Source organism: Chlamydotis macqueenii, chromosome 1 (genome assembly GCF_036417535.1).
Source record: "Chlamydotis macqueenii isolate bChlMac1 chromosome 1, bChlMac1.mat, whole genome shotgun sequence".
Classification (NCBI taxonomy): Eukaryota; Metazoa; Chordata; class Aves; order Otidiformes; family Otididae; genus Chlamydotis; species Chlamydotis macqueenii.
The window spans coordinates 193805649-193832948 of NC_141556.1; the positions used below are offsets into that span (position 1 = coordinate 193805649).

General features: G+C 36.1%; 1 protein-coding gene across 8 annotated transcripts in view; it reads left to right on the forward strand.

Annotated features, from left to right (window-relative positions):
* USP12 (ubiquitin specific peptidase 12) overlaps window positions 1-21750 on the forward strand; it is a 44590-nt gene extending 22840 nt beyond the window's left edge. For 5 of the 8 annotated variants that reach the window (XM_086739467.1, XM_086739471.1, XM_086739466.1 and 2 more), the window contains exons 4-9: window positions 3624-3850; window positions 9027-9103; window positions 9308-9391; window positions 11784-11981; window positions 15059-15137; window positions 17214-19879. In XM_086739467.1, coding sequence (XP_086595593.1) covers window positions 3624-3850; window positions 9027-9103; window positions 9308-9391; window positions 11784-11981; window positions 15059-15137; window positions 17214-17315 — 767 coding nt within the window. In that variant the 3' untranslated portion in view covers window positions 17316-19879. Of the gene's footprint in view, window positions 1-3623; window positions 3851-9026; window positions 9104-9307; window positions 9392-11783; window positions 11982-15058; window positions 15138-17213; window positions 19880-21716 lie in introns of those variants that run through there. The other 3 variants (XM_086739470.1, XM_086739469.1, XM_086739468.1) reach the window with 3 other exon arrangements.
* Window positions 21751-27300: the final 5550 nt, after the last annotated feature.

A 27300-nucleotide genomic window follows, 5' to 3' on the forward strand; every position in this document is an offset into this window, starting at 1 on the left:
ATGTTTTAGAAAATAATTCAGTGTTAAAATACAAATGAAACCTTGTAATCTATGACTCAGTTTGGATCCTCTTTTTTAAAAATACAATTTTTTCCTAAAAAGTAATGACTAGATTTAAATAAACTGTATAGGGTACCATATTTAACACTGCTGCAGTAGAAATGTTCATACTGTTGTAATCTCTCCAAGACAATATATACAGACTAAAAAAAGTGTGTAAATGTTATTATGACCATTTCTGTAGTAAAACCAAGAAATAAAATATTATAATAACATTCATAATTTAAAGTGACCCCTCCAGCAAATGCTCACTGTGAGTTGTAATAATATTGTTAAAAAAAGCTCTCCAGTAGTGTACAATCTGTTACCTATGCAGAATAGAAAACTGCCATTCAATTCTTCGGTAAGTATACTTGAGTAAGTATGCTTATATGTTGATACGTTTACAGAAATAGTTCATTATGTCAGTGACTGTTGACTAACTATGACAAATGTGGAGAATGGTTCAAATGGAAAGCAGAAAGTAAATCACAGGAGTCATTAAGTTATTTTTAGAAAATGTTCTTTTTAATGCTTAATTATGTCATGACACTAAAATTCTAAGCTGGAGAAAGCAATTGTAAAATCTTTGTTGGAGAAATCAGATATGAAAGTTCAGCTGTTGCTGGCTTTTGAGGTCTCTTTTAATGATGATACTCTCACTTTATTTACAAGTAAATGGCTAAATTGTCAGGAAGCAATTACATGGACATCATGCATGCTATTAAGTGTGTATTTTAAAGGTATATAATTCTGAGCTTTAAAAAAGAGTTAAAGAATCAGGTAGGTGTGCAACACCAATCTAGATTCTGTTCCAGTCTGTATCCAGATATACCAGGGATGACTCAGAACATAATCTTAATTTATTCCAGACAACAATGCTGCTATTCCATCTTTATTTTCAAAGTCTGAATACAACATAGATATATGAATGACCTTAAAGCTTAACTGGCTGGGAAGCAGCTGCTGGGTTGAAGTCAGCTGAAGGTATACTGTTATGTTTGCTTAAATCTGTTCTAATAATAAAATGAGCAATGAGTAACTTTCTTTCTGTTGTACTTAATGCTAATTTACTGACTGGGCACATAGCCCTGAGAGGATATAACACTGTGAAGAATCTCTGAAGTATTTTACCTCAAGAGACTTGTAGCTCATGTTCTGCCTTAGCTTACTTGATTAAATGAAGACCTTACAGTTGGCTAGATTTAGACTTAAACTTATTCTTCCTTCTCAAAAATAGTGTAGTAGTTCATTAAATAAGCTACTTAGTTCATACTTTTGGCTGACCTATTGTACTATGTAGTGTCTCCAGATGATCTAGATTAGCAGCAAATTCTACCTAATTTGCTAATAACTCGGCGTTTTTTTTTCTATTTGAAGTTTATTCCTGGATGCTATCAAGTAAATGATAGTAAAGCTTCCATGTAGTCCCTGTATGCACTTCAAAACCTAAGCTTCACTGAGTATCTTTTTCATTCATCTCCAGTCCCGGGAACTATCCCTCCACTCAAGGCCGGTCTCTTAGTATATTCTTGGAACTACAAGCAAATTGCAGGTTTTGATTCATTGAAGTAACTGCTCTTGTAGTTCAGCCCTGATGGGGACCAGACTACGCAATCTCTCTCCCACTCCCCCCACCCTCCGAGAGAATAGGTGGACATGACATAAGGAAAAACGGCTCGAAGTTTGAGATAAGGACGGGGAGAAATCCTTAAAGTTACCGTTACGGGCAAAACAGACTAATCTTGGAGAAAAATACTCATTTATTTCTAAAACTAGCAGGAGAATAAGACAGGGAACAAGATAACCTCCCCCCACCCCTCCCTCTTCCCAGGCTTAACATTATCTTTACTACCTTCCCCTCACCCCGAGTAGCACAGAGTGGAAGAGGGAATCGGGGTCGCAGTCAGTTCATCACGTGTTGTTTCATGCTGCTGCTTCATCATCAGGGGAAGAACTCCTCACATTCCTCCCCTGCTCTACCGTAGGGTCCCACCTATACACCACAGTCCTTTGTGAAACTGCTCTGGCATGGGTCATCTCTTCCACAGGGTGCAGTCCCTCCAGAACGGCTGCCCCAGTGGGCCCTCCATGGGCCACAGCCTCCTTCAGGCCTCCACCTGCTCCAGCATGGGGTCCTCCATGGGCTGCAGGTGGATCTCTGCCCCTCCGTGGACCTCCATGGGCTGCAGGGGGACAACCTCCTCCACCATGGTCATCACCACAGGCTGCAGGGGAATCTTGGCCAGAAGCCACATTACTCCTCCCCCTCCTTCTTCGCTGACCTTGATGTCTGCAGCCGTTCCTCACAACAAGCTGGCAGACGTCTCTCAGGATCCTTTTTACATCTTATTCACTTCTCATCTCCTCTCCACTTCTTGCAGCCAGGCTGAGCCGAGTTGGACCCAGTCGGCTGCCCGGTGGGAGGCCAGAGTGTGAGGCCTACGAGGCCTGCGCCTCCCCCTCTCTGCCCTCGCTCAGCTGCTTCACATCTTCTCCCTTTTTTTTTTTTTTTCCTGTTTTCCCCTTCTTAAATACGTTATCGCAGAGGCGTTATCATGGGACATTCTGCTACCAATTGGCTCGGCCTTGGCCAGCAGCAGGTCCGCCCTAGGCCCGGCCGAGTCCACTGAACAAAGGGGAGCAACTTCTAGCAGTTTCCTCCAGAAGCTACCACCTTAGGCCCTCCCTCACCCAACAAAACCAGAACACTGCACATTAAAAGACTTGTATGATATTAGCCAGTGATATAGAATGCGTTTTACATTGGCAGGTAAATTTCCTCGTAACAATAACTGGTCAGAGAGCAAAGAAGTAGCTATTACTAAATCCGATTCAATGCCTGTATGTTTTTCTTAGTCCTGTTTCTAATGTGAAGATTTGTAGCAGCAGAGGATTTATCAGGTTGTTATCCCAGGGGACTACAATAAACAATGTTTTCAGGATAGTACCAATTTAACATAAACAGGAGAGTAGACTTGTAAGAAAGAGAGTTCAACTTTGTGCTTTAATCTGCATCACTGCTATGCATCGTAAGTATGTGCCAGTGAAACTTTTCCCCTTCCACTGAATTGATCCTAAAACTGTTATGATTAGAAATGTTGACAATCTGAAGATATGAAGTGGAAAGCATAATAAATCCCTTATTATGTGTCCAACAAGTCCACCAGTAATAAAGGTGCCAGATATGCCAGTGTCCAGAAGCAATATTTCAGATCTTGAAAGACACTTCTGTTTATTAGTTGAGGTCCTAATTTGAAACCTGTTTGCTCTAGCTGTGGCTAGAACTTTAGGCTAATTTGTCATGGCTTATACAAATACTACCTTACTTAAAGAGCTTTGAGAAAAAAAATAGTTGTTTAAAAATATCTGTGAATGTAAGCTGACTTGCCCTGCCCTCTTCCCACTGCCTATTTTTTTGTCTTGTTTTATGAAGTATGCATTTTGGGTTGGTGTTGTATTTTCATGAATGATTGAAGATGTGAAATAAAGACTGGTTTTGAAATTTGACTTCTTTTAAAAACTTTTTTGTACTATAGCATTACCTGATTAATTAAAACATCTTCTGTTGTTTTATCTTGTAGAGCTTTTTGATAACTATATGCAGCAGGATGCACATGAGTTCTTAAACTATCTATTAAATACAATTGCGGATATTTTACAAGAGGAAAGAAAGCAAGAGAAACAAAATGGTCGCCTACCTAATGGCAACATCGACAATGAACATAACAGCCCACCAGACCCAACCTGGGTTCATGAAATCTTTCAGGGAACATTAACTAATGAAACCAGATGTCTTACATGTGAAACTGTAAGTCTGTATATAGTTTGTAAAATGAATTCTTCCATGTTTCAGAATGTCATGTTTCACAATTCATTTATTTCAAGAGGCTAACCTACTAGATTAGTTTCTGTCTTTATAAATCTTACTTTCTATGAACATTTGCGTTTTTTCTTTGTTAGTGAGAAAATTTCAGCAGCTGATGCATGAATTGTAGGAAAAGGCTTTTGGTCAATGTTAGGAAAATACCCAATTGAGTTTTTGTCACTGTGATCATAATCAACTTCAAAATTTAGATGAGAAAATTCTAAATTGATGTATTCCGAAGAGCAGTGATGTCTGCTACTTGGAGATGTGGAGTTATTCTCAAATCTAATGTCTTGGTAGCTTAATGTCATGCTTACTGATACTTTCTATAAATAAGTATTCTGAATCAGTTTCCACTGATTTCTAGTTTTTGAATTTAAAGCTATTGAAATCAAGATACTATGGTTGGCTTTCAGCACAGAGACAGTAGGCTGGGATTCTCAAAGAACATAACTTAATGTTCAGGAAAAGTAATCCTTTCCTAAATGTCTGTCCACAGAAATTTTTCTAATACTAGACCCTGAGAAATAATACTACATCTTTGAGTAAGCTATACTAAAATTTTCTTTGAGAATAGCTCTACAATAAGAGAAAGCATATATTTCAAAAAAACTTATAATTGAATTTTACTTACTTGAGAAACAAAAAAGCAGCATAATTTTAAAATTACGGTAATTCTGTCATGATCTGTGCCTTAGATATTGTAAAAAGCTAAATTACTATATTTTTTTGTGTGACTTCATACCTATTTTCCTCTATTTAATTAGATGGTGCGCGTGTTTCAGTATGATGTTGGAAAGGAGAATTAATCGGATTAAATCTATATATTTCATATATAATTTTCTTGGTGTTCTAGAAATACTTGCCTCTCTTTTGTTTCAAACAAAATAGCTTCCTAATGACATATGTAATGTAACTGTAGACATCAGTAGATCATGGTATTGTGAGTAATTTAGGTGCTGATTTCTAGCTACCATATTTTCTTTCCTGCTAGATTTCCCTTCTCTAATAACAATTTCATGACAACTGTCAGTTGCTTTTCTTTTAGTTCTTGAACTGATTTTTTTTTTTTTCCTTCTTGAAACAAGAGTTTAGCTTAGTCTTTTAATGTGACTGACATCATTACCTTTCCTCACTATGGCATAGGGAATTACTACTGTCAGGATTTTGATCTAGGTACAATCCTTAATACAACTTTAAAATGCTGATATGCTCTTTGCCAGCATATTTTATTAGTTATCAGGGCTATTACCATTTTGAGAGTTTTACTAATATTGCTCAGTTCTATTTTTCTGTTAGCTATTGCTGAACAGGCTACACCATATCTGCTTGCCACTGTGCCTCCTTGGATAGTTGAATTTGAAATTCGGTGTTCTAATACACAATGTTTTTTAGCATATTAGGGCCTTTATTTTCCAAGTCTTAATAATCTGGAAACTATTTTATCAGCTTCTGTCTACCCAATGTATCAGCTTGTGTCTAGTTAAAACACAGCGACCTGAAAATGGGCACTTAGAAACACATTTAGACACATTATTCACAGAAATACTACTTATTTAGTGTCTTATTTTGAAATATAGTGAACATATATGATTGTTTTAATGTTTATTGGAAGCTGTTGGCATTTAGAGTATTCCTGTGTTTAGAAATATAACTTAAAATGTCAGGAGTACTTGGATATAGCTCATGTAGAAGATTACACAGCAGTAGTGGATTAATTAGTGCTTCTTAATTATATTAGTATATTTTTATTTAAATTTTAAATGTAATCCATACTTAAATATAAAGCATAATGTATCTTTGCTCTAAGTGAGAATGATCATCTTCTAACTGGCGAAACTGACTCAACATTCCTAAAATCAGCATGGCAAGATTTTATTCTGATTTCAGTTATCTTGATTATAGAAAGGAGCTTCTTTCTGGAGCACGCTGTCTCATTAGTCCATCTTTAAGATGAAAAATTAACTGACTAAGGATTTATCCTCAGTTTAAGTATGGACAGCGGAATATAAGGAATATAGGTATGATTCTTTGACAAAGATTTGTTCCATGGGTCAAGCCACACTGTACAATGAGTAAATTACAAAATTAATTGTAAGTTGTCTTTACATGCTTTTAATGTGATTTCTTGTTATAATGCTTTCCTCCTTCCTTGACAGAGGCAGTATGATGAAGTGGATGTTACAAATTTTTGTGGCTAATTGATAACAATGGTCTACAAGTTCATGAGTTTTACAGAATTCTCTCACAATTTAAGGAAAGAATAACCGTAAAACAGAAAATAATGTAGTTGACTTCATTAAGATTAGATTTGAAATGGCTAAATGTGAGCAGGACTTCTACAGAGAAAAATAGGAAATTGTCTTGGATCCAAACCACCAAACATATTGATAACTTTTTTCTCCAGCTGATGTTCTTACTCTAGTGTTCAAATGGCTCTACAAGGCATAACATTCTTTGGCTCCATTTTACGTTAGTCTGAAAGAAGGCAATAAGGAAAATCTCAGTGGTCAGTCTTACAGGAGTACTATAGAAGCCTTAACTATGCTGTACATTTTTTTTTTTTTAAACCAAGATAAATCATGCCCTTTGTTTCTACTTGATTTAAAAATAATTTCTATCTTAGCACATATGGGAGCCTATAGTTGCAAAAGGTTTTTTGTCAGTGAGCTGACTCACATTGCTAGTGAAATTCCAAACTGGAAGAAATACAGGTTCCGTGAGTGTTAGCCTTCTGAGTTTTCTGTTCAGTGTGGCATTGGTCGTCAGAGTACAATTGAGCTGTTTGAGTACAAGTTATGGCCTTGATGTGACAACATCCCATCACTGTTAGCCAGAATGTTGGAACACCCAGATTCTTCACTATTATTCAGATGCTCCTGCTAGGAGCATTCACATGGCTTTTTGAATACATCAGGTCTTGATTCTGCAAGTGATGAGGTTTTCTGATGCGTTCATCTTTTTTTTTTTTTATTCTATAGATGACTGAAATATATATAATTGGTGACTTTAGTCTATGGAGCTTAGTGATGTTTATCTGAAACAGAACCTCTACAGAAGAGGGAGGAGGGGGACTGGTTAGGGATTGACTTTATATAATTTTCCTTTCTTAAAAAATTAAAACTGTACGAGTTAATGTTGAAAAAAAGTACTATTCAAACACTAGTGCTCAAGTAATCTTAAAAATTAAGAGTAGCAATTTCTAAATTATCAACATAGATGGAAAAAATCCCCTTGGCTGTTCTTTCTATAAAGCTGTTAATGATTCCTCATGATCCTAAGTGCACAATGGACTGGCTAACTTGAGAGAGGTTCTTTAAGGCAGTATTATCAGTATTATCACTAAGAAAGGAAGAATTTCTTTTGTGAACTTCCGATTTCACTACCAATCTCTTTTTAAGAAAGTACAGCACATCCCTTTCCTCTTCTCCATCTCCTTGCTACCCTTACAGCTTCTGCGTGGGATAAAGCCGCCTGTGAAAATTTTATTGTTTAATGGAATTTTTTTTTATTACACCAAGAGAGGAAGAATTATCTAATTGCATGTCTGAATAACACTGATCACATGACTCCTTAATTCCAGCTGTCCTAGCTGAAGACTACAGCAGAGTATTTTGTAGAACTGATTTTTTTTTTTTTTTCCTCTGAGCCGTTCTTAATCCTTAGGCTAAGATGATTTCCACCAGAGTTCTTAGTGTTGTGAACTCAAGTTTGCTAATTCCAAAAGTGGTTTAAAATGGGATATTTTGAAGAATTGTCCACACACTTAAACCGTATTACATCCCTGAAGACAGGAAACATGCAGGACACTGAAGGTGCAGGTGGCTTTTTTTTTTCACCCTAAAAACATATTGGAAATTTTCCATCTATATTCCGAACATTACAGTTAGGCATCTAAATGGTGTAGTAGATGTGATGTATACTGGCATAGTGACATTTTTTTACATGTACACTTTTGGAAAGATTAGCTATGGATGAGTTGGAGGAATTCTTGCCTAGTTCTCTCATAGATATTAACAGAAGCTTTTAACTTAATTTTTTAGGTTTTTGGATTTGCCCTATGATAGTCTCAAAAATAGTTGTCTTGACCACCTATATTTTTCTTTTTATTCTCCCATGTATGCTGCCCTTAGGAACTATGTCTTTCTCATCTCTTGATAATCAGAGAACAACTTTCCAAATTATTTTTATTCTGAGTTGAAAAGGGAACATAAATCATACATGTTTTAAAGATCAACTTACATTAGTTCTCCTTTAGCTGTTTAATTTTTCCTGCTTTGAATCAAGAAACTGCAGCCAGGCATCTTTTCTAACAGCATTTATTTTTGTACCTACGAGTCATGAAAGGCAGAGGACATTCTCATCAGTGGCACCGAGTATCTCTAGATACAGAGAGGAAACGCCAGCAGATGAAAGTTAAGGTTGCAGATTGGTGTTTCCTAAACCTTTAATAACATAGTTGATTTTCAGGGAAGCTGTGAATTTCATCCATCACTGTTTTTTAGGATTTGTGGTGGAATTTATTTTCTGCCTCTAGGAATTTCTTTTTTACTTTGACTGTTATTCTTGTATTTTCATAAAAAATGGCTCTGCACTGTTTTGCCTCTATGAGACCAAGTCCCAAGCTTTCATTTACCAACAAATTTGCTATCTGCTCCTCATTTAACAGTGTGAATCTAACCAGGAAGAGGCTTCAAAATATTTGTACTCTTTAGTAGGGACACTATGCTATGCAAATACATAACTTTAAGTTGGAGGGAATCATAGGGGAAGAACATAGGTGAGAGCACTAAATAGAAGAATCCCAGTGATTGTATTATTTGGAAAAAAAGTGGGATAGAAGGAACTTGGCATTAATATTGTTGGACTAAAATCACAGCATAGTGACAGCTGGCATTATATACCCCTTTAGACACATATACACTTTGTTCTTCCTGGACAAAATCAGAAACAGAGATCTAGCAAATCTTTGAAATAGAAAGGCCACTTTTAAGAATTTTTAAAAGGCTGTTAAAAGGTAAAAGATGCATTCTATCAATAGAAAATCGTGCTGAAAAACAGAGGTAAATTAACATAACTTGTTTTAACTGTAATCTATTGTCTCTTTTTTTTCTTGCAGATAAGCAGCAAAGATGAAGACTTCTTAGACCTTTCAGTTGATGTGGAGCAGAATACTTCGATCACTCATTGTTTAAGGTAGATGCAAAAATCTGAATTTTTGTAATTTCTCTTCCATTTGTTACCTAGAAAGCAGGAAGTAAAACTAAAATCTCACAAGCTTAGCAAATTCTAGCATATGTAGACTTAGAGTATAAAATTATGTTTATATTGTATGTGTTTATAAGTATATTTCAGATAAGAAACTAGTATCTATAGCATTTCTTTTTTTTTTATATTCAGGGGTTTCAGCAATACAGAAACTCTGTGCAGTGAATACAAATATTACTGTGAAGAATGTCGCAGTAAGCAAGAAGCACATAAAAGGTACATCAGACTCAGGGAGGGAAAAAATAACCCTTGCATTTCATGAAAATACTCTTGTATTTCCTTGTGTGTGTGTGTGTATGAGGCAGGGGGAGAATATTCTTTTTCCCTTCATTTTTTCTCGCTCTTCTTCCACTTAAGATTAACTTGGTTGCATTCCTCTTGCTCAAATTCAATGAGCGTACTTCCATGAGTAAGGAGAATCCATGTAAAGCATTTTGGGACCCCTTTGATCATTATTTATTTTACAAACAAGAAAAAAAATGGTCTTAAGACCAAAAATAAATTTAAAAGACAAGTTAAAACAAATTGCCAGTGGCTAATCAAAGATTATGGGTAGCGATTAAAAGTCAATGATTTAATGTGACTTTTAAAACTTGATTTTGTCTTGATAATAATTTTTCTAGTTGCTGTAAGAATCTGTTTGATAGCACTTTTTTTCTGATTCAGTCAGAATGAGGCTTGTAATTCTTTTAACTGTGTGTCTGGATTTTTAAAAGCATGTAGTTTGTTTTGCTAAACTTCTGCCTGAGAGCACTTCTGAAAAGCATCAGAAACTCTGTGGAAGCCTGGAATTTGTTGTGTTTAAAACCAATTCTTGTCTGCCTAATAATTCTTCTAGCTTTGTTTACACCTTTGAAAAACCTCTGATTTTGTGTACTATGTGATATTTATTATTTGAGAAAGTATTTGGTTGAAGGAGTGGGAACACTGGTGTACCCTACTGGTTTTACCACTGGTTCTGGTGATTTGGTTTACCGTAGATTCCGCACATGGCTTTTGGCACACCTCATCTGCAAAGTCTGCCTTCATACATTGCCTAAGCTTACTAATTGGTGTGTTTAGAGGGTTGTGAAGCCAGGTCTGTCCTGTTGTTTTCTGTTGCTGTAGCTCTTTTTCTGTGCGGGAGGTAATGTGATCCCTGACCAGTATAAGTTGTGTTGACATAAACCTGCCTGTACTGTAGGCACTGCCATATTGGCAAAACACAGCTTTTATTGTTTATATTTTGCTTTTCATGTGGGGCTTAATTTTAGTTTCACTACAGTCATAGTTTTCTTCCATCTCTGTAACGTGGAGCTTATCCATAATAGCATCTACTCAACTAGCAAAGGTGGTGTACTGAATTTCTTCACCAGCTGCATTATAAGAGGAGGACTTCACTCTGAGAAAGGAAATAGAGCAGAAATTGTATCTGTATCTCAGTAATATAATAAGAATGTAACTCTCCCTAAAAATAGTTGCTTCTGTTATCCTTCTGTCCTTCTCCTGCTTTTTTCATTTCCTAGTTCCCTTGCAGGCCATGAAGAAAATTTGAGTCTAGCAGGGTTTCATACAGGGTACTATCAGTCTAAGTTTAGTAAGAAAAAGGGAAGGAAGGTGAGTTTTCAAGGATTTTTTTTTTCCCCAGCCCCCCTATCTTTTGAAAAAGGATTGTCTTCTACAAACATATTTCCTGACATTCTGAAAGTACAGTCTTAAAGACATGTCTGAAGCCTGGGCTGTATTGTTGAGACTTTCAAGCTACATTTTGGGCATAAGGCAGTTTGAAGACTTCAGCACAGTGCTGATATAAGGCAATTAGCTGTGCCAAGAGGCAGAGCACTCTACCTTGGTTGCTCTGTTAGTATGAGCAAATTTATTTCCCAGAGAGTGGAAGTCTGTGTTTGCTGCCAGGCCATCTGTGGTTGGCTGATGAGGATTTGTAGGCACTGATGCGAGATTTCAATACCTCAAATCAGGGAAAGGGGCCAGTGAGCCCTCAGTAAAACTAGATTATCACTGTCTGGCTTTGACTGCCATAAAATAATGCTGCAACATTTGTACAAAATTATTGTACTAAAGCTCAGCATTATGTTGTTTTGGTAGCATGAGGTAAGGTGATAACAGGGGACTATTTGTATGCTGTGGCAATGTTAAATGAGTGGCTTGATATGAAAATTTGGAGTAATAGATTTGTAACAAAGTGGTGTAACAAGGCTTATTTTAAAAAGCTTGTTTTACTTGGTTGGTTTACTGAGAAATTCAACTGGAACAGCATCTCTGGAACAACTTTGTTGCAATACTTCTACTGTATACCAAGTGGCAAGCTATGGGTTAGGTATGTTTAAAAATTAAATTCTGTGCTATGTGGTCATTATGTCTAAATTATTATGTGAGTTCATGATAGCTGTTCTTATTGTATCTGATAGCTTATTATTTTAAATACACTTGCAATTTTCTCAGTTATTAACAAAGGACATATTTATTAAACAGATTATTTGAATTGATTTTAATGCTTGCAAAATTTTTTAAAGACTTCAGTAAGACAGGTTTTCTGTTTGTTGATACCAACTGAATGTTTTAATGTTTTGGATGGATATTGGAAATACTGTTGTGGATTTTTTTTCAGGATGAAAGTAAAAAAGCTGCCTATGATTCTAGCTCTCCATTTGAAGAGATTTAAATACATGGATCAGCTGCATCGATACACAAAACTCTCTTATAGAGTAGTTTTTCCTTTAGAGCTTCGTTTATTTAACACCTCAGGAGATGCCACCAATCCTGACAGAATGTATGACCTTGTTGCTGTGGTAGTTCATTGTGGAAGGTAATAACTCTATTTTCTGTAAGGGATTTTTGATTAAGCATCACTATGTTTAAAAAACAAAACAAAGCAGCCAGTGTCACGTAAGTATAACATTTAAAGACCTTTTAAAATAAAAGTTTCGTAGGAAAGAAGGCATTGTGGAGAGATGCTACCAATCCTAACAGAATCTATGGCTTTGCTGTGATAGTTTATTGTGAAAAGTGGTAACAGTTTATTTCACATCACAGGTCTTTGTATGAACTTAACTATGTTTAAAAAACCCCACAAAACATGCAATGTCATATAACTCTAATAACATTTAAAGATTATTTTTTAAAAAGAGTTCTTAGGAAGAAAAGCATTATAGAACAAATTCCTTTCTAAAGCATTTCCTTTATAGTGTGTTTGGTTTTTTTTAAGGCTTAAGCAACGTTTTCTGAAATACAGTCATATATTATGAGTCTTGTTAATTATTTTGTTTCCTTGCTTTCAAAATATGACTGTTAGATTTGTATTTGATTTTGCTATATTCAACAAATGTTCTTGTGACTTCAAGTCTTAAAGTCAGGGCTGCTTTATAAACTGCTGATTGAGTAGATAAAAGCCCCGAAGTTGTAAGTTATGATTTAATATCTACCATCATAGAATAATTTACATTTTGAGATCAACTGCTTAAAGCTGTTTGACTAAGTTTGACGTTAGATTAGGTTGCAGTGGGCTGAGTTTCGTGACTAGGAATGCTGATTTCACTTCCTCTTTGGTCTGTTTGTTCCAGTGCATCAATGTTCTGCAGCACAGTGATTTTTTATTATTATTATTTTTTATTTTTCCTATATTCAGTCAGAATTTCTCTTGCTGCAGTTTGCGACCAGTGTCTCTTGTCATTTCACTGTGCATCTCTGAGAAGAGCCTGGCTCTGATTTCTTTATAACTCTTCCTTTTTGGGTAGTGGCAGACAGCAGTTGGATTCCTCATTTAGTCTTCTCCAGGCTGAATAAAGCCAGATCCCTCAGCCTGTCTTCATCCATCTGGTGCTATAGCACTCTGACAAATGTAGTGGACTGCCACTGGACTTCCTCCAGTTTATCAGTCTCTCCCTTAAACTGACAAGGTCATGTCTGGAATCCCATGTCCAGTTCTGGGCCCCAGAACGCAGAGTGGTGAGGATTGTCGCTTCACTTCTGGCTCTACTCTTACAGTACAGCTCCACATATTCATAGCCCTGTCACCAAAATGATGTGCTGCTGGCTAACACCTCATCTTATTGACCTCCTGGGCCCACCTAGCCACCTGTTTTGCAGCTGGTGCTGTTGGATGGAGTTAGTCTAGCACAAAACTTTGCATTCATACTTGTTAACTCCATGAGGTTCTTATCAGCCCATCCTTCCAACTTTATGTCCCTCAAAATGGTGGACCTGCCTTCTAGTTGCCGGTTACTGACCTTTGTTCTACCCACACTCCCATTTCTCCCTAGGTAGACCTAGGATTACAATAAAGATGACTAGATCTCAAGTTGGTCAGGACAATTTTGGAAAATAAGCCTTTGTGCTATAGTTTTCTGGACACTTTTGTTCTGGATTTTAGGGAAAATACATTCAGTACATTTCTGACCGTTCTGTCCAATTGTGACCATTTCTGTCTCCCTCATTCAAGCTGCAGTCTTGGGAACTTATCCATTCTCAGAGCCATCGCTGGAAATGAACCGTGTTTTCATTGAGTTTTGTGATTTGGTACACAGACATGTCCCTCACAGATGACAACTTCCCTCTCTTATCTAGACATAAAAATTGTATGAGTGCTGTTAGCTGGTTAGGGCAGTTCTAGAACTGCTTTAACTAGTTGTTCACTTTAAGTTGTAAGATCCAGCTATTTTAGAAAGTCTATTATTTCTTTACTTCAAGTCTGGTTAGAAATAAGACACATTTTTAAAGTTGGGGTTCTTCTTTTCTGTTGTGGAGAAATTTCTTGTTTGCCATAAACTGAAGAGCTGTGCATTGTAACAGTTTAAATTTAATTGGGAGCCCTTCTCATTGCTGTGAGGATTCCTGAGACTTCTAAACTGTCAGTCTAATTCAGTTTTTGTTTACAGTGGGCCAGATAAAGAGATTCCTGATTGAGACTATAGATGAACAGCGACTCTACAGCTTTTTTCTTTCTTAAGGTCAGAAACAGTTTGGGATCTGTTCTGTCCCTATGAAACATCGGAATGTTTTCTTGATTTCACTTCTCTGTCTCTCTTTGGTTTTTTTTTTTAGATTTATAGAATCATAGAATGGTTAGGGTTGGAAGGGACCTTTAAATGTCATCTAGTCCAACCCACCTGCAAGGAGCAGGGACATCTCCAACCAGATCAGGGCCTTGAATGTTTCCAGGGATAGAGCATCTGCCAACTCTCTGGGCAATCTGTTCCAGTGTTTCACTGCTGTCATCGTAAAAAATATCTTCCTAAAGTCTAATCTAAATCTACCTCCTCCTAGTTTAAAACCATTACTCCTTGTTCTATAACAACATGTCCTGGTAGAAAGTTTCTTCCCATTTTTCTTATAAGCCCCCTTTAAGTATTGAAAGGCTGCAATAAGGTCTCCCCGGAGCCTTCTCTTCTCCAGGCTGAACAGCCCCAACTCTCTCAGCCTGTCCTCATAGGAAAGGTGCTCATCTTCGTGGCCCTCCTCTGGACCCTCTCCAACAGGTCCATGTCCTTCTTACATTGGAGACTCCAGAGCTGAACGCAGTACTCCAGGTGAGGTCTCACCAAAGCAGAGTAGAGAGGGAGAATAATTTCCCTTGACCTGCTGGCCATGCTTATGTATAAATTTCGTTTATATTTTCAATGCCTATGCTGCTTGTTCCTCATTTGAACTTATAATCCTTTTTTTTTTTTTAGCACAATATTAAATGTAGAGATAAGTAAGACCTTATTATGAAGTTGATATAAGTGGAGGGGAAAAAAGAAAAGAAACATTCAAACAAATTGTAATAGTAACCATTTTAATTACTGTTAAGTATTGCTTTTTTACAATAAAAAAGCAATTTAATGAAATACATTTCAACATACACGTGTGTTATTGTCTGTGTTCTCTTCTAATTTTATTTTACAGTGGCCCTAACAGAGGACATTATATTGCAATAGTGAAGAGTCATGATTTTTGGTTGCTTTTTGATGATGATATTGTTGAGGTAAGCTTTGTATAACCCTGGACTTTTTTCTCATACCAACTAGAGTGCATGCACCCCCCTTGTGTGTGTAATTGCTTAAAGTAAAAGGACTGGTATGCTAATGAAAAGAGGATTCAACTCCAGTCTCAATGAGCAGTAACTGTGACTGCAGAGCTGCACCTTACTGTACAATACTTTGCATTGCATTTTGGTTTTTATAGTTCTTAAAAGAAGCTTCTTGTTTATGGCCGCTGTGTTTCACCTTTGTTTAATAAGCCATTCCTGTGGCTAGGAGACACGGCAAATAAAGGTACAGCTAAATTGGGTTTACTGCAATTGTTTTCTCAGGGCAATGTGTTGGAGCAAGCCATTTGTTCATATTTCCTAGGGAGGTTTAATGGAATGGATCAGTCTTATTGAGTATCCTGGATTGTTGCAGGTGAAGGTGTAACAAATATCAAAATAGGCAGAAACTTAAAATTTTTTTTAGATTTCACCCTAAAATTTAAAAGTTAATCCCTGAAACAGGAGCCTTTTGCTTCTGGTGGTATTCTTGCTAATATTAGCTGTGCTTCCAGGACTTATGCTTTCTTTAAAAAAAAAAAAAAGTTTCTAACTAATTTCTTGGAACAACAGTATTCCCTTACCCAGTTTTGACTTTGTCATCTGTTTTGTCAGTTATCTTTTATTCTTCATTGAGAGAAAGAGCAGAAACTGCTGATGTCCCTATATTATATAATCTCCATTTTTTTACTTGTTCCGTCATCTTCCTTTTTTTTCTCTTTGTCTATGCATATGCACGAACGGAAGTATGACTGTGCTGTCCAAGTCCTTTTCCTGACTTTACTTGAATTAATGAAATCTATAAAATGAATACTTTACATTTTCCTTACAATACACAAAATCTGCATAATTAAAAAGAAGAAAAATGAGTGAGACAGGTATTGAACTTACATTGTTAATTGGCAGGATGAGTCAAAGGTGTTGAAGAGTTCTGCTCTCCAAGCCACATTATGGACGTTTTTTCACACAGGGAATGACAAACGTGGAAATACACAGAGCTGTTGGGAAAGTAAAAGAATTGTCTTTGTGTCTTATCAAGATATACAATAAATTGAAATGTCTCGATAGGGTCAAAAGTTCACTTTCCTCCAGGGAAAACAGAGAGCTGTAGTAGATCTCACATAATTTCACAAACATCAGGGACAATCTCTGCAGTTCCAGAGCATTAACACCTGGCATTAATATATTTTTTCTCTTAGCCCTCCTCAAGAGGAAGGAAATAATCTTTTTGTTGTTAAATCTAAAACATCTCCTTGACATTTAGGCCCATAGTTCATCGAGTTGAAATGGCTCACTTTGTGAGAGAGGCTTTATTTCAAATAATGAGCATGAAATTACATAAAATCTGCTTAAGTGAAGGAAAATTTATCTTTCTGCCTTTTTGTTGTTTGTAACCTAATTGGCCTTGGTTTTAAATGTGGCAAGAGCTTACTTTCACTTTCAGTTTCTTTCGTAGCTGAAAATGATGATAGTGAAAACCAGACAATACTCTTTTCACCTCTGAACAGAACTTTTGCATCTTTCCCCTAAAATCTTGGCTATAGAAGGCTTTCTAAGCTAACAGGATGACAAGCAAACATTCTGTGTGAAAAATATAGAAAAAGTTAGCTTTCATTCTCTACCTTCTCCTTATTTTACTTTGCATTTGATTGGCTTACACTACTTAAGGTTAGAAATGATAGTTTGTACTTACATTCTTCATATTGATATAAAGTCTCAGTGGGATATCATTGTCTTCAAAACTTTTCTGTGTGAAACCTGTGCAGGCAATGCACATAAGATTGCACTTAGAGAGGGTTTGCTTAATACTTTAAAAATATATATATATAATATATATAGCCGCTACCCTCTGTGCAGTTGATGGCAGAGGGGAAACCAAAACATAACAAATTTTAAAATTATTTTGATTTTATTACTTTATGTAATTATGTGAAAGTTATTTTTGTTTGACAGTAGTTTTTAGAGTGGAACTTAATGCCATGTATATGTTATGCAATATATTCTTACTTTAAATTTGGGGGGTTTTACATGCAGAAAATTGATGCACAAGCTATTGAAGAATTCTACGGGTTGACATCAGACATCTCAAAGAACTCTGAGTCTGGTTACATCCTCTTCTATCAGTCTCGGGATTGAGGGGGAACTGTGGTGGAGAGAGATATTTATGCCTCACGTCTTCTCTAAGTGGAATGGAGCAAGCACTGAAAAAAAGGAAAGCCGGGAGCTCCAGAGGCAGTAGCACAGTTTGCACAGAGCAAAGAGTTTGGGTTTCTTAAAACCTTTGTATCATTTTCATTTTATTTGCTCAGGTATCATACTGAATACACATCTCCACTGCATCCCATAAGCAAAAAGAGAGATACCAGGCACTCTTGCAGGAGTTTTCTGTTAGGTAATGCTATCTCTGTGGTCCTTATTCAAAGCCCATTAAGGTCACTGGAAAACCTTTTGTGGACTTCAGTGGAATTTGAATCAAGTTCTAACTGCACTGCCAGATTGGTGCAATAGGAGTATTAGAAATCTGTATTTTATACAGACTTTGTGTCTAAAAGGTGAAGGACTCTTTGTGAACCTAATTTCCTGTGCTTAAGTTTAAAAGAATGAGGCTGGGAGGGTTAACATTTAAGCAAGAAGATATATCTGGGCCCAACACAATTGCCTTCTTGATGGTAGTAGTTTAACTGAAGATATAAACTGGTGTCAGGGAGGCAAGTATGTTTTGCTTCTCTGAAGAAGCTTACGTTATTTATAATGTATGATCGGGAACAATCAGTCAAGATTATGGCTTTTAATCTCCGTATGGGGAAAGATTTGGTTTGTGATAGTTTATTTTTATTTATAAAATATTGTAACTTAGGATCTTGTGTATTGTCCTTTATTCTAACAAGTATTGGAAATTTTATATATTAATTTGAATTAAAACTAATTATGTTTAAATGTTACAAAGGATAATTTATAAATTCTAAAAAAATACCTACAATGCCTGTAAAAAATGAGTAACACAGAAGAGAGATTTCCTTCTGGAGGAACTGGTATCTAAGTGAGGTACTTCATTTAATTGAATTAGAACATCGTCTTTCCATTAGTGAGAGAAAAAAAGTGATCAAACTATTGCATAGAAGACTTTAAGAATATATATCATAAGAAAATGGTGTCGCAGTGGTGGTATACTGGTCTTTATCGTTCTTTAATAATTTGTTAATTTTTTGTACTCTAAGCAAATTAGAATGATTTGGCTTGAAGTGAAACATTTTCAGAATATTATTCCCTCTCATAAAAATGGATCCAGTTCTGTTCCCAGTGGCATGGTTGACTACCTTGAAAACCACTCAAGGTCTCAAGTATAAATTATGTCTGAGTAATAAAAAGAAATAGACTTGGAATTTCATGAGACTGGGGATACCACATTCCTTTAAAAGTCCTGTAGGGTGAAAATTTCTGAAAATAAGCAGTTTACATTGCTTTAGGTTTATAAACAGTGTTGAGAATTAGATCTTGACAAAACGCCTGATCTGTAAGAAATGTGAACTATTGTGATTTGACATTCTTCCATTTACCAGTATGTTGTTTGACAGTGGCTGAATGTAATTTCTGGAAAGTCATGGGATGTGCATTCCAGATTATGGCAATCAGGTCTTGGATGTCCTTGTCACTCCCTCTTCAGCTAGTGATTTTTACATTATTGTAATTTCCTAAGGTTATTTTGTTGATACTGTTACAACTTTTAAAAAGAATGTCTCCTGTTTGCTGCTATAACTGACTATTTACTCACCTGTATCTTTTAGCTCAGGAAATGACTTCACCTATTCACTCAGTTCAACAAATCTTTAACAGGGTCACTAAATAAATTGGGCTATTTAGCAACTGTCATACTGTAACAAATTGCTTTTGTAAAATGCAAAGTTTCTAAAGCCTTGTTTTGGCTATAATTCTTTTATATAAGATTATGTGTCATGATTAAACTACCAGCATTGTAAAATAAAGCTTAAATATTGTGGGAGATGCAGAAAATATGATTGGATTTTTCTTAAAAGGATTCAAATAATTAAAAAACCCTTTTCAGCTTTCAGTGGGAAAAGGGTTAAGGAGTGAATCAGTTGGATAATGGTGCATGTTAGAAGGATGAAGTCCTTTGCATACTAAAGGTACAGTATTGTAAAAGAACTGTCACATTACTTTTTGCTAATTGAAAATGTTTGTGGGGTTTTTTCTTTTTTTTTTTTTTAAATGTAGTTAAAAGCTGAGGCTAGTTGCTAAATATTTTATACCCTAGCAAAATTTAAAACATTTTTGTTGTTTCACTGGTTTTACTCCTGCAATGTATTTTTATAAGATACTGACTTTTATTTTGTATAGGGTTTTTTGAGATAGTATTCCAAAGTATATATTTCATTTTTCTTTTAGTGCAGCTGAAATAATTGTAAGTTCTTAATTAAACTGATGTCAGAAACTGTAACTGAAAAAAAAAAAAAAGAAAAGAGGCAGGGAAGTACAAAATATAACTGATTGGTATGTAAAAAGTTATAGGATTTTTTTCTTGGCTGTAATACAGTGGGGAGTATGGGAAAGTTGTCAGTTGTTGTAAATGGTGGAAATTATTTGCTGTGTAACTATGTAAATGTTAATTGGGACTACAGTCCTCTATTTTGTATATTGGAACAAAAAACTTCTATTAAATAAAGTATGTTCTCTAAAGGTAAGTACTGTATCCTTTTTGGAGCCTGAATGGTCAGTCAGCTGTCTTTTGTGCTTTGCAGTATTTTTAAACCTGAAAAATATCTGGAATTTCCTGTATTAAGCTGACAGCCCTGAGCCAAGGAGAGAGAAGTGTATTTAAATACACTACATTATATGTCTTTCTAGATGTGTTGCTATGAAAATAGTTCCGTGGCAGCCATGGTTTTGGTGGTGTACTTCTCTAGAATTACTTTTTAAGTAAGCTGTTGGTTTCTGAGGTAGAGGAGAAGGGAGTGTTCTGAAATGCTGTTATTTCTGGACTTCCATTTCCTCAAAAAAAAAATCTGTATCTTGCTATAAAATATACATCTGAGTTATCTAAGGGATTTCTTGGATTGCCACCTTGTGGAAGGGAAAAGAGAAGGAAAGAAAAATAGGAGTGTTTACAGCACTGATCGAGAGAGAGTGACTGAAGAATGGGAGTCCAACATCAGAAGGAAAATATATTACTGGTTACAGCATCCATGTATGATTTGGTGTCAAGTCATTCTTCACTTGGAGTATACACCACCACTGTTCGTAGTGAATATATGTGGTTATGGTCTTACAAACAGTTCATGCCTTCCATGTTTGTAGTTGTGACGACCACATCCATAGCTTTTCATTGCATGGAAATAGTGACTTCTAGGTGTTCAGGTACTTGTGTGAATGGTTAAATTGAATTGTGTTTTCAGAAGTTAGTCGTAAATCGGTTTGGGGATCTTCAGGTCACATTCAGATGTTAGCATGTAGGGATTTGATGCTGTTCCAGATCTTCTGCCATACCCTTTAACCTCTGCGTAGACTGGCAGGTATAACACAAGATCCGTGGAAGATTGCATCCTTCTGAAGCAGCAGCCTGAAGCCAGACAGGACATCTTGACTTGTTGCACGTGTCTCTGTCTCAGTGTTTCCACAAGCACTGTTGCATGTTCTTTATTTGGAGCATGTATAGGTGGAAGTCTGTATTGGTTGGTTACTTTTTTGCAGTGGTGTTTGTAAAGTTTAAGACTTGAAGTATCTGAGGCCTCTAGTTAATTTCCTAACTCCCTTCTTACAATCAAATAAATTTTATCTTGTACTATTTGAGCCAGTCTCTCAGCTGTACGTTTAAGGTGATCATGTAGGGTCTTAGGAACCTCATCCTTGTAACTATAAGAAGTGTTGATAGGTGAAATCTTCATTCTTCATTTACCAGAATTTACTCAGCTTTGTTTCTTCTTACCTTTTTCTACAGAAATTTCCAATTGCCTTACCAGAAAAATCTTAACTGTGTACAGTTAATGTCATAAACACATTCTTGTAACTTTCCTCATAACTTTCTTCACAATTGTTCATTCAAACTTAGTAGTTGCCCCTCAGCGTAGTGTACCTCTACAACAGGAACAGGGAAGAACTCAGTTCTACACAAAGCCATGTCTACTTACGCACATGAAGAGGTGACATCTTTTTTGCTGTTTAACTGCTTTCTTCAGTGACCAAATTCAGTAGCGCTGAAAGGCTGCCAGTGGGAAATTTGTAAAGGGTTGCAAATGAATCAACAACTGAGGATGCCAAAAAGAGTTGGGTTTGGTTTTTCCCTTTTTTTTTCTTTTTTTTTTTTTTATTTTTGGGTGGATTTTCTTTTAAGTTGCCTGGGAGCAATTATTTGACACTACCTTGTCATCCTTTTAGATGTATTAATAGCTTACACCAGCAGAACCTGTATCTCTTCAGTTACCTTTATCTGTAAGAGGAGCGAACTTCATTTCAGTACATGTTAATAGTCTGTAGCTTGCAGTATTACATTGCAGATACTTCTGTGATTTTTTTTTTCTACAGGTTTAAATATTGCAGATACAGTTTGTTTGCTCGCTCGCAAAGAGTGACTTTACAGGGTAAGCTGTCCACTTCTCCTCCCATGTTTGTCTGAGTTCTCTTAAAGTTTGTGTGTCTTAGACATTCAGTCTTTGTTTTCCTGTTCATAATGCAATGTACACTTTATGGTTTCTGTCTTCTAAGGATTCACAGTCCTCTAACCTCTCACAGCATAACGTGAGATGTTTAATACATGAGTCTCTTTACATGCAGGCTTCCAAGTACTCCATTATTACTGGAATTAATATTCTACATAATCTGTATTCAAGGCTGTTCATTTTGCAGCAGCTTTGCTACTGATTGATTGTTATAAATGAACTATGCAGGTCAACCACCATGCAAACAAACACAGGCTTCATCTTTTAAGCACAGAGATCTCTGAAATCTATTGTTTCCAGTTTTAATGATACAGTATGGTGAGGCAGAAATAAACTTTCTTTGGTCTGTATTTAACCAATGTCTGCAATATTGTCTGCCTCTTGCCGTTTTTTTTTTTCTTAAGTGAGTTAATTTTTAGGCTAAACCTAAGAATCTGCTATTATGTTTAATGCACCCCTTCGGTGAAACTTGTGTAAGAATGTGTTGAATATATAAGGAGAATTGTTTGTAGACATCACCAGTTTTGAAAATGAACTGTTTGAATGAAAATGAAATCTTCCAGTGTTTTTCCCAGAAGTACAAATAAATTATATTCTGTCTTTTCATCTAATGTCTTGTGATTGCTGCCTGCACAAGTGATTGTAAGGGCTCGGAAAAGGGCAAGGTACTTTGTACCTAGCTCTTTGTATAGAACTCATGTTGGCAGCATTGGGAGCTTTAATTACGGAAGGATCATCAGTCGTGTCCTTGATCTGCATTCCGCAGTTTATGTAATCCAGGAGAGAAAACATACAGCAGGATCTGTCAGGAAACAGGGAGTAGTAACTTTACAATTTTTTAGTAACATACTAGATATAAAAGCAGCATTTCCTAAAAGACAAAATATTACATTTAGTGCAGATTTCTGGTGTTTGGAGAATTCAGGGAGTGCTCAAAACCTCCTGCCATTCTAGGCTTTTTTTTTTTTTTTGCTTATTAAAGAATCATACCTTTGTGTGTGTTTTTAATTTGCTATTTAAGCCTATATTTGAAATGTCCATCTGTACACAGATTTGTTAGGTTGATATGATTGTATTGATGAGTGCTCCTCCAGAAACAATTTATACATATATGTCAATCAAATAGAATGTAATCTTTAATGGTCTGATCTACAAAGCATTTTCAGCTATTCCCTAGGATCCATTTTTGTATTTTCTGTTACTGTTTTTCAGTTAGGAAAAGCTCTAAAATTTTATTAGCAGTATTATATTATTGAGTGATTCAATATCCATGGATGCCTAAAAATCTCACTGCTGTCAAGTATTGGCTGCTCAGAATGTGAATGTCATCACATCGTAATGCAAGTTGATCTACATCAACTGCTTTGAGCTGTGATCATTACATTATTTCAACTCAATTTCACTAAATGTTACTTTATTGTAATGACTGCTTTAATCAGCTCTCATGAGATGTGCTAACAACGTTCAGCTCGTGTTACATACTTTCATGCGTGCACATTTGCCTTTCTAGAAGCTGATTGTCTTAATGTTATGTCACGTCAGTCTTCTCTCTGCATCTTTCATGTCAAGGAAGACTGCTGATACACAGCTACAGGCAATGTTTGCTCAATTACTGAGCTGTATTTCAGAGATGAGATCAATGTTTAAGATTTTTGCACTGAAAATATATGGAGCCTTTTGTCTTCTAATCCTCATGCCTCTCTGGTGAAAGTACTCTTCAATATCAAAACCACTTTTTTGGAGTCATAGGATTGAACAAATACAACCTTGATAAACCTCTTTCTTCCTCTTTTTAAGGAGCCTCTGAAAGGTATTCAGCATTTCTCCTGAAGATTGTTACACAATATTTGAAAAAGGAAACAGTTGTTTTATAGGACATACTCTATAGATTATTTTTGAGTTTGCTTAGCGTTCAGTGTGGAGGCATGGCAATACTACACAGAGATCTATCAGAATGAATAGCAGGTTGTGCTAAGACCCGTTAGGAGCTAGGTGCCAAGGAGCTATCACTGTGTTTGCTAATCCTGGTGTATTCTAGCAGGACACAAGTTTTGCAGAGCACCCACCAAGAACCTTCAGTGAATATCTAGAGGAAAAACTGCATTTAGTAGGACTGTACTTGCTATGCATGTACAAGGCCCTGAGATTGGCCATGGCTCCTTTTCATTCCCATGGACTATTTTAAAGATAGAATTTTGATATGTATAGGCTATGTATTCACTCTTTTTTTGGGTTTTTTTTTTTTTTTTGTGTGTGTGTGTGATAAAATTCTGGTAACTTTTCCTGAATTGCCAAGTATTAGGGGAAGGGATTACAGGCTGAGATCGAGAAGTATGTTCCACACACATTGCAACACCAATTAGCCTCTTTTCTATATATTGCATGTAGAAAAAATCATAATTAACCAGAGGAGAAATGAGACAAAGTGAATATAGTTCCTAAACTGTCTTTTGTGTTTCATCATAATGAGATTGTGTGCAAGATAATATATATTTTTTTGGGAAAAAAAAGGTTAAAAAAGAACTTGGGCATTTAAAAAAGATACAATGCATGATAATTTTGTGCTTCAGTGAGTAGTAGTAATTGTTAAAGAATATAAAGCAGTGAATTTGGCCTTTTTGGCCAAATTGGTAACTTTAAAAAATAATAGCATACTGAAAGCTTATTAGTAAGGATTAGAGTGAGGTGAAAAAAAGCCCGAGAGCCTTGAAATCCTCTGAAAACAGTGACCATCCTGCCAGACTGGAAGACAAAAAAAAAGGAAGAAAAAAACCTGTTTGTGCAGGCTGATAGGGGTGGTCTGTATCATACAGATACCAGCCTGCACTATGAGCCTGCGTGTCCAAAAAATGGCAACTCCTGATGTTTACGCTGTGTGTCAGGTACATCTACGTATATCAGAACACACAGCTGTTCATTCAACGGAAGACCTCTGTAAAGAACGTACCTGTGATGATACTTACAGCATATGAATATTTGTCTTTAACTGCATACATATCAGCTTCAGTTTTGGAAATTAAGAAGGAATAGTGTGAAAACACAGCTACCATGTATCCCTAAAAAAAAGAGAAATCTTGGGTTTTTGGGGATGGTGAGTGTCATTCTCCAGAATCTTGAATAATTCAGTCTTGCTTTGGTGTTTCCCTTCAAGAAAATATGTGTGTTTCAGAGAGCTGCCCCAAATCTTCCCCGGAGCACCCTGACCTGCCTGTCACTCCACTGCCGTCTAGCATGGCAGCCGCTGTTGAATTTGGCACTGTGCCCCCTACATGACGTGCTCATAAAAATTCTGTCTTATTAAACATTCCTGGCAAAATTAGAGGTAAGACTGGGTAGAAGGCTGCATAAGCTAGTTGCCTGTTCTTCCACTTGTGTGCAACAGGTACAGCAGCTTCTTGGACTTACTCATATCTTTGGTGGGTTTCGTATTCAAGTCATTGTTCTAACTTGCTCTGTTTGGTGGTTTCTGGCTGGGGCATTTAGCATCTGCTCATGAGGATTATCTCATTAAACCATGACCCGACTCCAATTTCCATTGCTGGCGAGGCACGAAGAGAAAGCACTTCCTGATGTTTCATGGCCATTTACGTCAGTATTAAGAGCAGCACTGCCTTTTCTATTCAGTTCCACCAAGCGCTGGGTAAGATCGTAGGGGTCAGCATACAGGGAGATCACAAAAATTGAAATAATCGTTAAATTTAACAGGAGTTCTGTATTTTAAACACCTTTGTCAATAAGGACCACAGAGAGTATAGTGCAAAAGCCGTAATAATTCCCACGAAAGCAAGGAGTGCTGAAAGTTTGTGGCCTTGGATATCCGAGAAAAAACCTTTCAAGTGTTCTGTAAGAGCATATGGACCCTCAAAAGGCAACATCTGTTCCAGAGCATAGTCTTGGAGATGCTGATTCAATGCAGATGACTTACCTTTTCTGGTGAAATGGAAAGTAATGAAGCATTTTTCCTATTCTGTAAGCAAGGTCTACATGAATTTTGAGACTGGAGAGGTTTTTCACTGAAAAGTAGTTTGATGCTTTGTGAGTAATAATTTACTGAAATATTTCTCATAGATGATTAAGTTAGGAGAATTAAAGTTCTAAGTCACCTTATATCAATGCTGATTTCCCATTGTTGCTGTTATTTTTTAAATTAGTAAGGAAGATGTGAATATTAGAAGTCAGCTGTTGCATTAGCATTCCATTTATTTGGAGATCGGTCTGTTGTGGATGTCTAGATCATTATATGTAAATAACTGGCTCTTGCTAATGGCCAACTTGAGGGTCTTTTTCTACAAATCTGTCAGTTCTTGAACATTTTTCTTAAAGCGTGAGGAGGAATTAAAAAATATTTTGATGTATTTGTGCAAATGTAAGCTGAATGCAGACATGCAAATACTTAAACGCTGCAGTATCTAACTATGGATCTTTTCAAACTGCTACTTTTATACTGGAAAACAGGCTATGTATTTAAAAACAAAAACTTTTGAAATGCAAGTGCCTGAACCTAATCACCTCAATATGAATTAAGATTGTACTTGTCTTCTGAATATTTTTTCAGTGTTAACAGTAAAAGTCCCCTAAAATGGAAAGGAGCTACATAATCTCAATGTGTTTGGAAAGGTCATTTTAATGTAGATGCCCAATACAGAGTTGGAAGCCTTACTTTTTACACAGAGTTGACAATTTGGGCCTGATTTGTTAATAGAAGAATCCATCTCATAGATCATGGTGGAAATCTACAGTGCCATATAATTCAAAACAAGTTTTTGCATTATTAAATCCCAATTTTCTTAAAATCACTGGAGCTAGTAGTAGCAATGGTCAAAGTGTTAAGAATATTCTAAGTGTGGCACAATAGCATAGCATATTGCTGTGCGAGCACAGATTTGTGTTTATGGATGATTAATGCTAGTGATACAAAAATACTAACATCAGCTGCAAGAGCTTTCATAAACTACGTGTGGGAGAGAAGTTCTATCTTCTTTAAATAGTCCTCTGAAAACAGTCTTTGCTCATAACTATACTGTGCTCTATTAATTGCACAAATCTTTCACCAGAATTTAATCTAGTCTCCTTCCAATACCGTTTGGGGCTTGCAGAAAACGTTCATAATAAATTTAGATTCCTTTATAAACGCGAATGAATTTCAAACTAAAACTAAGTTCAAAAATGCAGTCAAATACAGTTACAATTAGTTCATTCACAGTTCACTAATAGCTCTCTTATTACATACAGGATTTTAAATCTTCAGAACTGAATTAATATTACTTGGAGAACTGTGCTTATTCCGTTTTCTTAGAGTGCTGACCTTAGCTTTTTTGGTTTTGATAAGCATACATGCTATTTGAGAAGAAAAGCCCCCTTCTATGATGTATAATAAACTAAATTACAACATTTCCTAAATATATACATGTATTTCTGTGAAACTCTGTATGTCTTTGATTAAATATTGA